The sequence below is a fragment of the Ursus arctos genome, unplaced genomic scaffold, assembly GCF_023065955.2.
Source record: "Ursus arctos isolate Adak ecotype North America unplaced genomic scaffold, UrsArc2.0 scaffold_17, whole genome shotgun sequence".
Taxonomy (NCBI): domain Eukaryota; kingdom Metazoa; phylum Chordata; class Mammalia; order Carnivora; family Ursidae; genus Ursus; species Ursus arctos.
Genome location: NW_026622841.1, coordinates 13,155,718 through 13,169,595, shown reverse-complemented (window position 1 = coordinate 13,169,595; position 13,878 = coordinate 13,155,718). Strand labels below are relative to the sequence as shown.

Sequence of the window (13,878 nt, the reverse complement as noted above, 5' to 3'; positions counted from 1 at the left end):
CATTCCCAGGGCAGTAGAGTTTGGGGGTGTGAGAGCTAAAAGGAGCTGAGTCATGGTTTCTGAAGAGGAGGTGTTCCCAGCAATTCTGAAACAGGCCCAGTGACTCAAATATTTCTCAAATGCCACCGCAGCCGCAGACACGTCCGAGAGGAACATGGGGCAAAAGATACTCTTTCTTTCCTTCTGTATCCAGGAAAGAGAGCCTTTTAAGTCTTTTGCAAATTGTCTTGCTTTCTGACATAAATACTGTAGCATTGGTTGTGCTATGTCATACCTGGATTAGGGCAAAAATATTTAAACATGGCTGTAGGACGAAGTTCACGAACAGTGAAGGTCTGCGCTAGAAGAGTCAGAATTTAACATGCAAGGAGGATAAATTAAGAAGTTGCTGACTGACATCTCTTTCACTCACAGTTTAACTAATGCTTCTCGAGAGAACGTGCATTCAATACACGGTTTTTAAAAGTACTTTGATACTCTTTCCAAGGTTTGTCCTTCTACAGATAAAAGAGACAAGTTACTCTGTCAAATGAATTGTTTAATCAAAGTGTTTTATGGACTCCAAACTGCAAGGTGGGCTCTTAGGAAGAACAAGAAAGCAGGCATTTGATTTTATAAATTATCTTGGGGATAAAAAGAGAAATAAATAGTAAATGTAGCTTGTTTTTTACCTACGCTTTTTTCTTAGTCTGTTTTACTTGAGCAGTAGTAGGCTTTCTCTTTTTTGTTCACTATTCCCCTAGTATATGAAATTGAATGAATATTAAATTGAATGAATATTGAAAACGGTGATTTATTTAATAAATGGTGTTGGCATAATTAACTACTAGACAAAAAAAAAAATCTCTACCAAGCATCACCTGTAAGAAGTAAATGTCAGGTGAAATAAAGATCTGAATGTACAAAATAAAAATACATGAATATTAGGCTGTATGGGAGAACTTTTGTACCACTCTGGCGTGAGGTAAGAGGACCTTCCCAAGATCAAGGTGAAAAATATAGACTCCATCAAAGAAAAGATTGCCAAATTTGAGCAAATAAAAAAGATTAGTTTGTGGCTGAAGTCATCATTAACAGAGTGGGGGAAAATGAAACAGGAGGCTAGGAGTGTCATGTGACACATAGCAGCATATGACACTGGGTGTGGCAGTTAATATTCAGGGAGCTCCTACAAATTAATAAGTTAAAGATAAATAACCCAATAGAAAAACAGGCAAAGGATATGAATGTGTATTCCAAAGAAGATGAACTTCAGAAAAAGATACCGTTTTTTGCCCATCAGATTAGCAACAGTGGAAAGGATGCCAACATTAAATGCTAGTGAAGGAAGCATGGGAAGGAACCCTTTCCAACATGGGTGATTGGGAGTATGAATTTCTACAACTTTTTGGTAATTTTGCCGTACGTATTAAAATTTAAATTGTACGTATTCTTGGACCCGTCAGTTATACTTTTAGAAATACAGGTTCGCAATCCTTGACCCAAAACTCTTGAGGCATTTGTGCCTCAGATTTCAGAGAGTTTCAGATTATTAATAATATAGACATATATATTGTAAAGCACCTCTCGCAGGCTTTGGGTCTCCATAAGCAGACACGTTTATATTTCTAAAGAGAACAAATTCATATCAGAATATTCACATCAGTTCAGGTTAGCTTTTGTCACCACATGAATCAGTGAAAATTTTTTAACTTCAGAGGCTGTTGGATTTCAGAATTATGGGTAAGTCATCAGGCACTCATAAATACTGCAAAGTGAAAGCACTGATGCACAAATGGATATGCTGAATATTCCTAATAGCAAAAAACAACTGGGAATACTCCTAATGTCAGTCAGCGGAGGGCTGGAATCAGTTGTGGTACATTCATACTCTGTGTATTATGCAGCTGTCAGAAGAGTGAGTTAGACTTTTACCTACTGTCTCAGAAAGATGATTTGTGTGTAGTAGATGAGAAAACAAGCTATAGATAAAATGTGTGTGGTATAATCCCATTCAAAAAATAGGGGAGGGAGGTTATCTCCTATTTATGCGGTATGGGTTCTATAGGGAGGAAAAGCTTTGGAAGCCTGTATACCAAACTTGACACAGGTTATCTCGAGGGGGATGGGATTTGGGAGGAAGTAGGAGAGACTGTTAATGTGTTCTTTACATGCTTCTATAGTTCAGCTTGTTAAAATGAGCATGTATTATTTTGGTAATCAAATAAAAGCAATCCTTTTAAAAGCTAATATAGTGACTATTACAGAGCACTGACAGCCTGGCAGCTCTCCACTAAGGTACAGCCACTCTGAGCCATTAGGGAGCCTGCTTTTCATAATTAATGGAAAGCAGGAGACTAAGCCCAGAGCTAGGCTTACAACTCCAGCCCTCGAGCAGGTCCTTCATTACTTAATATTGGAGCCTAATAATTTCCAAAGTGTATTAGCGTGTTCCCCCACAGGGAAAAAACAAGTGAAACATGGACTGTTACTATGAAACGGAAATCCAATCACCAGGGAATCTTTTTCTAATTGACCCACTTGTAGTGAGTAATAACTCCAGAAAATTATATTGATTTCTCTCTGTTAGAATCATTGAGTAAAAGAAGTATGGTTTCCTCTTAATGAGTGTAATGTGTAACTCCCGTTTAATCACATTTGAATAGGTTTAAGAACAGGAGTACCTCTGTCATACTGTTATTTTATTTTATGGTCAAATTTTCCTAACCTATCCTTAGTTCCTGAAAGAAAAATTACTAAAGATTTAGATGGATCTAAAGCTAATTATTATGTCTCCAAATAATCATCATACTATTTATTTGGTTTTGTTTCCTAAATATCCTTAAAGAACTTTGTCCATTGCGTTTTGAGTGTGGGTAGATTGAGTGAATACATGCTGAGAAAGGAGAAAGATGAAGAGCGTCTAGGATCGTGACAAAACAAGCCCCCCGGGGCAGGGGGGGAAGTTAATAAAAATCAGCATTTATATTTGTTTATTTTTCCCAACTTTGATATCAGGGAACATTGGCTTTTTCCTTCTTGCCCTTGGGAAACATGGCTCCACTTCCTTTTGTAAGGAGCACTTGCTCCCAGGTAGCTTTTCAGAGGCCAGAATGAAATAAGCTAATAGAGCTGTGGTTGATCCATTGAAAGACCTACATATCTGTCTAATAAAGGTAGGGACATTGGATGCAGGCATGCGATGCATTTTAACCTTTCAGGTTAATTTAAGAAACTAAGTACCCTTCCCTTTTGAAGAGGGAGTCACTTGGAAGATAATACCTGGAAATTTTAGTGACTAAAGAAAACAGTCCATTTGAGGCTGAGTGTAGACTGTAATATGTCAGACAGCACGCTGTCTGGATTAAGATGGAAGCTAGGTGAGGGCAGGGACATAGTGATTGCTCGATTCCCTCAGGAGCAGTTTCAAAATAGGTGCTGGTCCTACTTTGTTGTTAGTGGTGGTGTGAAGTTGGAGAAAGAAAGGAACTAAGAACATTAATACAGCTATAGTATCTAGCTACAGTATCGTTGTTACGGTACTTTTGATTTTATAGTGTAAATACAGAAGGAGATGCAAATGAAAGAAGTATCATCAATTTGGCAAAGCAGTGATAGTGTCAGCTCCACTCTACCATCTTTCTGCTTGTGACCTTCCATCATTTCAAGGCCCCCACCCTTCCCAGGCAATCCCGCACTTTGTTATATGGTCCTTAGGATACCTAGTTTGGAAGGGACTTCAGTTTTTCTTTGTGAACACAATTAGAGTTTTCTATCTTTGTAGATGATCAAGTATTTAGTTGATTGCACTTGTCTTTTTTTTTTTTTTTAAGACTTATCTATTTTAGAGAGAGTGCACAAGGTGGGGGGGGGGGGGGTTGGTCAGGGAGCTGAGCATAGAGCCGGATGCAGGCTGGATGCCACGACCCTGAGATCATGACCTGAGCAGAAATCAAGAGTTGGAGGCTTAACCAGCTGAGCCACCCAGGTGCCCCTGGCTGCACTTTTCTCTGACATTTAGTATTAAAAAACGAAAGTGTACCATGGAACTTTGTGTTAAGTGAGACCTGAGTTCTAAAAGCCCACAATGCCCATTACCATTGGCTAAATGTAGTATTATAATACTGCACCTGTAACTTTAAGAATTAACTAAGATTACTCTGTTAGACTCCGGATAAATGTTAACTTGATTTTTTTGCCCTACTTTGAGCTCCATTATAGAACAAACGGACATGAGTTATAGCTCTTTCCTTAAAGTAGATTGAGTGCTCTGCAGAGTGAAGTCAGGCTTTGCAGGTTGTTGGGTAGTTTGTGAGCCCTAGGTGTGCCTGAATTGCTTTAAATGGAATTGCCCGTCGTGTTCAGAGTATTCGTCGCCCTCCATTGCGGACAGTGCGCCACCCTCTGTAGGGGGAAGTAAGGCTGAAAAAAGAATGCTTTCCATACTCTGCTCTGAGACCACTCTTTGACCCGTGACTTAGGATTATTAGTAACTGGACCTATTTATATTGAAGTCTCTAATAAGGGGCGCCTGGGTGGCTCAGTCGTTAAGCATCTGCCTTCGGCTCAGGGCGTGATCCCTGCGTTCTGGGATCGAGCCGCGCATCAGGCTCCTCTGCTGGGAGCCTGCTTCTTCCTCTCCCACTCCCCCTGCTTGTGTTCCCTCTCTCGCTGGCTGTCTCTCTCACTGGCTTTCTCTGTGTCAAATAAATAAATAAAATCTTTAAAAATAACATCTCTAATAAGATGTAATAAAAGAAGAGCAGGAGAGATGAGAAGTAGCACTGATGCTGAAAGTCAGTATATTCAGGTTGTCCGTGACATGTAATTTCTCTGAGCCTCCTTTATCTGTGAGCTTGAGAAATGAGAGAAAATGACTTCAAAGGCCACTTTATTCTCACTTTAGGTAACTGAGAAATGAAGACGACATATCCACTTTAGGTAACTTTTTTTAGCCTTGGCACTGTGTGTATGTACGTATAACAGGTGTTTTTAAAAACAAACTAGTTTCCTGTCCTTTTAGTTTCTAAAACATCAGGAAGAGTCATTCCTTATTAACTGCTAACCCGACCATTATAGTTGTTACAATCATCATTAGAGTAATTTTAGTTAATCTGAAATTTTGTGATGTTTTGATTCTGTTCTATACGCCTATATTGAAGAGCTGTGAGGAATTATCTGTATGAGTGAATATAATGTAACTTCATTTTAAGGACTTAATTTTAGCATTTAAGAACTGTAATAGTGAAAAAAAAAAAGGAAGTATAATAGTAGTTTAAAATAAAATTATTTAAAATACTTTACCAAATATGTATTTTTCCAAAGCCAGCCAGTTTTATTTTGGAATCTGGGTTTGTGTACATTTGATAATTTATAGGGTTCACCTATTAGCATGACAGAGCTTAAAGTCCTATTTTGCAGGAGATACAGAGATTTCTAGTCTTTTCTTCCCTAACACTATGTCATCCCCTTGCTCCCTCCTCTGCATTCTTTTTGAATGAGGGTAAAGGGAGGAAAGGTCATCCACTCTCCATTTTGATTTCTTATCTCTCTTTTAACTTAAACATTGCCTCTAGGTATCTCTTCCCCATTTTAAGACCTGAGAGTAGTAGATTCTAGGTTATCTTTCTCTGAAGGGATTTTTGAATTGGCAGATGCCTGTAATCTGACTGCTTTCCACATCTGTAAAGAAAAAGTGGAACTCTAAGAAGGGTAAGGGTTAGAGTTTCCAAAACAAATGAATTTTAATGTGTTCAGACCAAGAACTTGAGTTCTCAGAAACAATTCATGCTTTGTTTGCTAAACAAGTCTGCTGAACACTGTGTTCTTTTCTGGGAAGAATTTGGGGGATGGGCTGCACAGGAAGGAATATGAGGGATGTAGGGAATGTGATGAGAAGGAAGGAAAGAAATTTAAGAAACTTATAAATCAGAATCGACCCTTAAAATGTACAGGTGTAGGGCAAGAGTCTAAATGGAGGCCTCATGCCATATATCTACATATTTAAGTTACAATTAAGCTAATAAACTATTAAATAAAATATGTTCTCTCCTCCTACCTTAACAGATCAATGACTTGCAAGCATAGATTCAAGTTTAGAATCCTCAGACCCCTTAGGATTCCACACTGGATAATGACAGCATGGGGAGATACGGCCCAGTGGCCCAAATGTCTTCTCTTTCTGTCTCTAGCTCCATCCCTCACACCAAGGACTGTGGACGCGCTGTCCCCAGTTCTGTCCACGCCTAGGGCCTATGGATGAGGGCCTATGGGTGTGGGGAAGAAGCCCACACAAGCCCTGAAAACAGGTTTGGTGTCATTTGGGTAAAGAATTCTAGAAATCTGCTTACTCTTAGTATGGAGAAGATGCTTCTCCATGAAAATGTAATGTGAGACACATAATTTTAAATTTCTGGCAGCCACATTAGAGAAAGTAAGGAGAAATAGCTGAAATTAGTTTCGATGATATATCTTATTTAATGCTATGAATCAAAATTGCTGTCTGTTCTAAAAAATTATTAATGAGTTTGCATTCTTTTTTGTATTAAGTACGTAGAGAATATCTCAATTTGGACCAGCCCCATTTCAGGTGCTCCGTAGTCACTGAGGGCTGTTGCTGTCTTACTGGACAGCACAGACTCCTTGTTCTGGGACTAAGGACAATTCTCTTTATTATAAGGTCTGGTAGTATTTTTATCATTGAATCGATGCAAAGAATAATCGCTCTTCCTTATATTTAGAGCCTGTGGCCATTTTAAAATTCAATTGTATATATACATAGGACTATGGAGGGTATTTGTTAAGAGTTTTATTTTTGTTTGTTTCTTCAACTGCCTTTACTCATTCAATTTAATGCATTCCTTTGTTGTCAGGGCTGGTGTGGTTCTAGTAAATTTGTTTGCAAAGATGAATATACCCTCCCCCACCCCCACCATATTATTGACAAATACTTTTCCAAAAGCCAGCACTCTCATTTGCTCTCTTGAGTAAGTCTTGGAGTTGTAATCATTTCATCTCCACTCTATTGTGTTGAATAATGTCTGGTAGGTCTTTTTCCTTCCTAGAGGAACCTTTTTTTTCTAAGTTCAGTTTAATTGTGTGCATATTTTTAAACTGTGGCCAGTTCTACCAAATGAGGAATCATATCTAGAAAGTAGGATACTGTTTTTGTTTGGACTAGAACAGCAGTTTAATCTATTTCAGGATAGAATTGGCAGATTTAGAAGGACAGAAAAGCACCCAGTTAAATTTGAATTTGAGAAAAACAACAACAAATTTTTTTTTGGTATAAGTATATCCCATGCAATATTTGGGACATACTTTACACTAAAAAAAAAAAAAGTTGTTTATCTTCTGTATTTTATCTGGCAACTGTATTTTAAGACTCCTTTAGTCTCTCAAAAATTGAGGACCCCAAGCAGGTTTTATTTATGTGGATTAAATCTATTGATATTTACAACATTAAAAACTTAAACCGAGTATTTTAATATATATTTAGAAAAATAATAAACCCATTCTTGTTAACATATACATTTTTTATGAAAAGTAACTATTTTAGAAAACAAAAGTAGGTAGAAGAGTGTCATTGTTTTATATTTTTGCAAATCTTTTCATGTCTGGCTTACTAGAAGATAATTGGATAGCTCCTGTTTCTGCATCCGGTCAGGTGTGTAATCACAAAGACCATGTGGAAATCTCCACTGGACACCTGAGAGAAAAGGAGACTGGGAAAAGGCAAATGGCACCTTAGTATTCTTACAAAAGTAGTTTTGACCTTGGGAATTCTCTTGAAAGGGTCTGAGTGACCTCTTCCAGGGTCTTCCAGCCATGCTTTGAAGACCTCTTGAACTAGGAATAATGGAACCTGTAATTCTAGCTCGTGTAGTATAGATCATGGATGCTTTAGTCAGAATAAAGGATAAGCACTCTTTGTTTTAAGAAGGCCTAATGAATCACATTGTAAAGTATAAAGCAAATTAAAAGTGATTATTCAGGTTTAGCAGTTAATTCTTAAGGTTTTGTTTTGTTTAATTTAAAATACTGTTAGGTCTACACTTTGCCATTCAAGAAAATTGCTATTGTAAAAGAAAAATCAGAGTAACACTTTTAACCTGTCAGGTAGGCCCGTTGTCACCTTTCTGTTTAGAATAAACTTTATGTTGCTATTTAAAACAAAGCTTAGGGGCACCTGGGTGGCTCAGTTGGTTAAGCATTTGACTTGATTTCGGCTCAGGTTGTGAGGACAAGGTCTTGAGACCAGCCCTGCTTAGGGCTCCTGAGCACGGAGTCTGCTTGTCCTTCTTTGCCTGCTTGTCCCTCTCCTGCTTGTGCATGAGTGTGCTCTCTCTCTCTCTCAAATAAAGAAATTAAATCTTAGAAAAAAATTAAAAAATAAAGCTTAGCCTTTTTTATTATAAAATTCAACAGTTGGGTCACACAACAATTTCCTTAAAATACTAATTGGATTGAATTGGATTTATTTTTAAGGTGTGTGTGCGTGTGTGTGGTCTAGGCATTGTACTTACTCATCAACATTTAGGCTTGGTCAGTTTAAAAAATAATTAGAATAATGCAATAACTAATCTGATTCTCATCTCAAATAAAAAGAAAGGGTAGAGGTCAGCAGTGGACCATCAGAGAAGTAAAACACAGAGAAATAAAACTTTAAAGATGACTTCTTTAATCGCTGGGACAACGGAGAAAATGAAAGAGCCATTAACAAAAATAGATCAGGAGGAAGTGCTGGTCTAGGGAGAAAGATGCAGGTTGAGTTTCGCACTGGAAATCCTGTAGGGTAGCCCAGCAGGCAGGAGATGCTTGTGGTAGGTTCGAGAGAGCTGTTCAGGGAGTAGTAAAACAGTTTCTAAGGAGGGCAAGGTAAAGAGAGAAAGGAAAGACACTGGCAACGCAGAGATCTGTGAGAAACACTTAACTGTGGAGTGGAGAGGAGGAGATGAAGAATAAAAAAGAAAGAAACCTAGGAGGAAAGAATCAAAGAGTGTTGGAAGAGGCTGGGTGAGGAAAAGGTCATGCAAGTGAAATGAGAAGAGCTTTTCCAGAAAGGGTGTGTGGTTAGCAGTATCAAATGTTGGGTTGAGATTGAAAAATGATAATTGGTTCTTAAATTTGGAACTATTAGAATTTGGTTCCCTAAGAGAGTGTGTAGTTCTGATAAATTAATTTTTTATTTCGGGTTTGTATTTGGGGAGAAAAGAAGCAGAAAGATTTTTGACTTGTGTGGATAACACAGAAATTCGGAAGGGTTACATCTGCCTGTTCTTTCCCTCTCTCTCCGTTATCACGTAGTGGTGTGTTAATGAAGCTGACCCCAGTAAAGCTAAAACAAACAAACAAACAAACAACTTCAGCAGAAATCACGTCTTCAAATAGTCTCATTCTAGACTGACAAATTTGTTTGTTTTTAAATGTTTTATATTTTAGGTTAAGCACTGGCCTTAGAGTCTGAAGAGGTTCACTCCAGCTCTGCTGCGTGCTTAACCTCTGTGGGCTCATTTCCTCCGCAGTTGAATTGGGTTAGATTATCTCTAAGGCTCTGCTAAAAGAATGTGATATTGTGCATCTCTGACATTTGTTTTTTCTTTCCTTTTGTTTTATTGTAACAGGTTCACCAAGTTGAAGAGTCTTAACCTTTCCAATAATCATTTAGGGGACTTCCCATTAGCAGTCTGCAATATACCAACCCTGACCGAGCTGAACGTGTCCTGCAACGCCCTGCGAGCAGTCCCAGCAGCCGTCGGAGTTATGCACAAGTGCGTACCTGCACAGTATCCCTCGGAGACCCCCGGGAAGCTGCACTAGGGTCGCAGCCTATGCGATTAGTTAACTTGTTATGTTGGTCATGTAAGTCTTGGCTCCAAAGCAAGAGATCGGGCTCTTCTGGAGAGTTCATTTATTAGCTTTTATATGCTTTAGAGTCTTGTGAAAAGTTAAAATATCCTTGTTTAGAACTGAAGATCCCCACAGATGAGTGTGTGTACCCATGGGATGATATGCTTACTTTCTCATTTTCTGAGTATGTTGAATTTTAAGACTTAATATTTAAAGTAGCAATGAAAGATGGGTATTGGGGCTCATTCACACTGTAGTTGGCTCATATTGTTCCCATTTATGCCTATCCAAGTTGGGAAAATGGGTCATAGTTTTGGTTTTCAGTAAAAGATTAAGATGCTTATCTCTGATCTTTTCTCTGTGGTGTATTATTGCCTCGGGCCCTGCCCTTATGCATTTTGCAAAAGATAGTTCATTTTCTTTTCCTAGTAATATGATCTATACTTATGGAACTTGTACACTGATAATAAACATGTAAAATGTACACATTCTCTTTGTAATTCTTATCTTTTCTTTACTAGCTTACAGACATTCTTGTTGGATGGGAACTTTCTCCAGGCCCTTCCTCCTGAGTTGGAGAATATGCATCAGCTTAGTTATCTTGGTCTTTCTTTCAATGAATTCGCTGACATTCCAGAGGTTTTGGAGAAATTGACTGCTGTGGATAAACTTTGTATGTCTGGAAACTGTATGGAGACCCTTAGGCTACAGGCTTTAAGAAAAATGCCTCACATTAAACATGTGGATCTGAGGTAACTATTTCTAAGAAATAATTCCCATTTAGGTGGTCGGCTTATATTTAGGAGTAGGTTATAGCCCTTTTGGTGACATTCTTCTGCAAGGCAAGCAAGCTGGTTAGTTGCAGTTTATGGTGAATGAAAACTGTATCATTGAGAACAGAATGGATATTTTTTCTCTTTGTCCTCCTTTTCTGTGGCTTGAGACAGCTAACATCATTGAGCATCTCTTCTTTCTTAAATTTTTTTCCTTCCTTGATTTTCCTAAGGTAATATGATGTATTCATTAAATTAAATTAATTTGTTTAACTTATTTATTTTAATTTCCTATTTTTTTTATCCATGGGGCTCTGCCCTTAGTTTACTGTTTTCTTTATAAAAATATAAAATTCACAACCTCTCATTAGGCCCAAGTTTGGCCAGAACCTCCACTCTCACACCTCACAAGAGCAAGGAACCTGCATTTTGAATCCTGATCTTGCTAAATTCCAGCTAAAAACCTCTAGCATAGTCCTTGCTACATGCTCAGTGATCATCCCTTATTAGTATGTGAGGTTCAGTTTAGTTTCTGACATACAAAGAACCAGTACACAAGGAGGAAACTATTCTAAATTTCTCTTTTTTAAGGAAAAACAAGAGCCTGTCATGGGTCTGAGTTCCTGAAAAGCAACTTATCAGTCTTAAGCCTTCATACTAATTTGCCCAATTTGATACTTTTTCAGCCAGACTAATTCCTCCATTAGCCAGGGGTTGATGACCACATACTAATGATGTTAAATCTTGGGCAAGATATTTAATGTCTCTGCAACTGTGTTCTCATCTCTAAATTACGGTTAATAACAGAACCTAATTCGTGGAGTTTGGGAAGGAATTGAGTTAAATGCCTCACACTCCCAGTGTGTTTTATGTATCATTCTTATTACCTAATTGAGGGCTCTTCTTTACTCATGGAACCTGCTCAGCTATCATTCTTGGACTCTTTACACCTCCCATTTGTCAAAGGTGGCTCTTTCTTTGCCTTACTACGCCCTCTCCTCTCTGTTGGTAACCTTAGACCCTCACTCAGACCTGTTGACTTTTGTCAGTATAAAGAAGCATCATCTTTTGCTCCTTTTCTTCTGCATTTATATGGTCTGGCCTTGGAAACTCATTTATTCCAGTCCTCAAAGAACTGCTTGCCTTGGGGTGCCCGGGTGACTCAGTCCGTTAAGCATCTGCCTTTGGCTCAGGTCATGATCTCAGGATCCTGGGATTGAGCCTCACATTGGCTCCCTGCTCAGTGGAGAATCTGCTTTTCCCTCTCTGTCTCCTGCCGGCTCATGCTTGCACTCTCTCTCTCTCTGTCTCTCAATAAATACATACATACATACATACATACATAAAATCTTAAAAAAAAAAAAAAAAAGAATTGCTTGCCTTTCCCTTTCCTCAGACTAAAGAAATCATGCCTGTTGTACCTGGGGAAGTGTTGGTTAGCAATTTGCAGATCTAGAATTCTTAATTTGAAGAGTACAAATGGTAATACTTTATCTGACTTCGAGAACTTTTTGGAATGTCACAGGAGAGGGCACTAAACACTCTGTTAACTTTCTTGTTAACTTTCTTCCAAAATTGTTAGTTAACATTATTTGTCTCTGAGTTGCTTGGATTTAGAAACCCTTCATATTAAAGCATTTAAGCCCTTCTAAATGGAGCCATCTAGATTTCTGGTTCTAATTGGATCTTTTTAGATGAGGTCAGTTACAGGACATTTAAATACCACAGTAGACGGGACACTCTACATGTTCAATGATTGTGCCTAGCTTCTCTCTTCCCTCTGGGCAACCGAGTGGAGAAGGGGAAGGTCTGGTCAGATTTGCTTGTAATTCTGCCCTAGTATTTTAAGTGGAAGCTAGTGGGAGGACTTAAGGAGACTTTCACTTAGTTTCTCCAAAGGGATAATTTTATTGGGTTTTTTACTCCTTCAGATGGAAATGTAACATCAGATTAAAAGTGATAGTTTATCATTTTTCTTTTAATCTTATTCTTTTTCCTCATATCAACTTTCTTTGAGTCTGATATTATGTCTTCTGTGGCATCATTAATAATTCCTCTTTCCCCTTTGTCCAAACTGTGGATGTTTCCCGAGTCTCTCCCTACTTTGTTTGCTGCCTTGGTGGTCGCCTGTGCCCTCAGGACTTCATCATTCATCTTCCATCTCCATGTTGATTATTCCCCAATCTTTCTCAAACCCTCATTTCTCTTCTCAGGACTAATTCCACTTTAGCTGCCTGCTGGATAATTTCTCCTTGGTTCCCTACATTGACCACACTTAACCACACCCCTGTGAAACAGTTCAATTTCTTTCTTTATTCAACTAGTTCTTTCCCTTGGATTCCTATTTTACTGATAGCAACATCACTTCATTGCTTCTGTAGACACAAAACTTTGGACCCTATCTCTGGTCTACCACCAGATTCTATCAGTTCTTCTTTCACACTAGTTTCTCTCTTTGTCCCTTCCTTTTCTTTCTCGCTGCTGCTGTTGTCTCCTGGCTGAGACATCTGTTTCCATTGTGTAGCCTCTCAAACAAGCACAGTCTTGCCCAGAGCCTTCAATTCTTTGGCTGAAGGTATTTAAACTCTTCTTATCTGGTTTCAACCTACTAACCTGTGAATCCGTTGGGGATGAAGGTCTAGCTCAGAGCTACTCAAAGTATGGTCCTCCGACCTGTGCTGCTAAGCCAACTATTTGCTACATTTCCACAATGAAATATGTACAGAAATTGAGACTTACTGTTTTAGAAACATACAGTGATTTGACATTGCCACAATTTGCAAGTAGACGCATATAAGTAACTCATCTCGTTGTACGGGGAATATACTAGTTTAGTTGTTGGTGAATTCGCACGGGGAGCCGCCTGTTGTAGGCTGTGTCCTGGTCATGTGCAGTAAGACGACACATCAGTCCATGATAGATTAGACGTTTAGAGCAGAGCTCATTCACCACAGATAACCAAGAAACACTGCTCTTCTTTATCCTTGCTATATCCAGCGTTAGCGCTTAGCTGGTACTTTGACTAAGCCCCCCTTGCAGCCTTTCACATGCACTGCACTCCTGCACTCGTGGGGAGTTCTCCCTGTGCTCTTCTCTTCAGTCCAAAGGCCATTCTGCCCTAACTCATGCACTGCTTTCTTTGCCCATTTATATCTGTTATATTCTGCCTACCCTGGGGATTGAGATGAGGTGCTCCGTCTACTGCATCTTTTTTGACCATTCTCTGTATTTTACATTAGTTATGGCACTTATCACATACTTGTAGTCTTTATATTTT

General features: G+C 38.7%; 1 protein-coding gene across 1 annotated transcript in view; it reads left to right on the top strand.

The window, feature by feature from the left end:
• Nucleotides 1–13,878, top strand: part of PHLPP1 (PH domain and leucine rich repeat protein phosphatase 1) — a 205,526-nt gene that overhangs the window by 141,232 nt on the left and 50,416 nt on the right. The window contains exons 5-6 of the mRNA XM_026496438.4: nucleotides 9,603–9,749; nucleotides 10,350–10,580. Of these exons, the coding sequence (XP_026352223.1) occupies nucleotides 9,603–9,749; nucleotides 10,350–10,580 (378 nt within the window). The remainder of the gene's footprint in view (nucleotides 1–9,602; nucleotides 9,750–10,349; nucleotides 10,581–13,878) is intronic.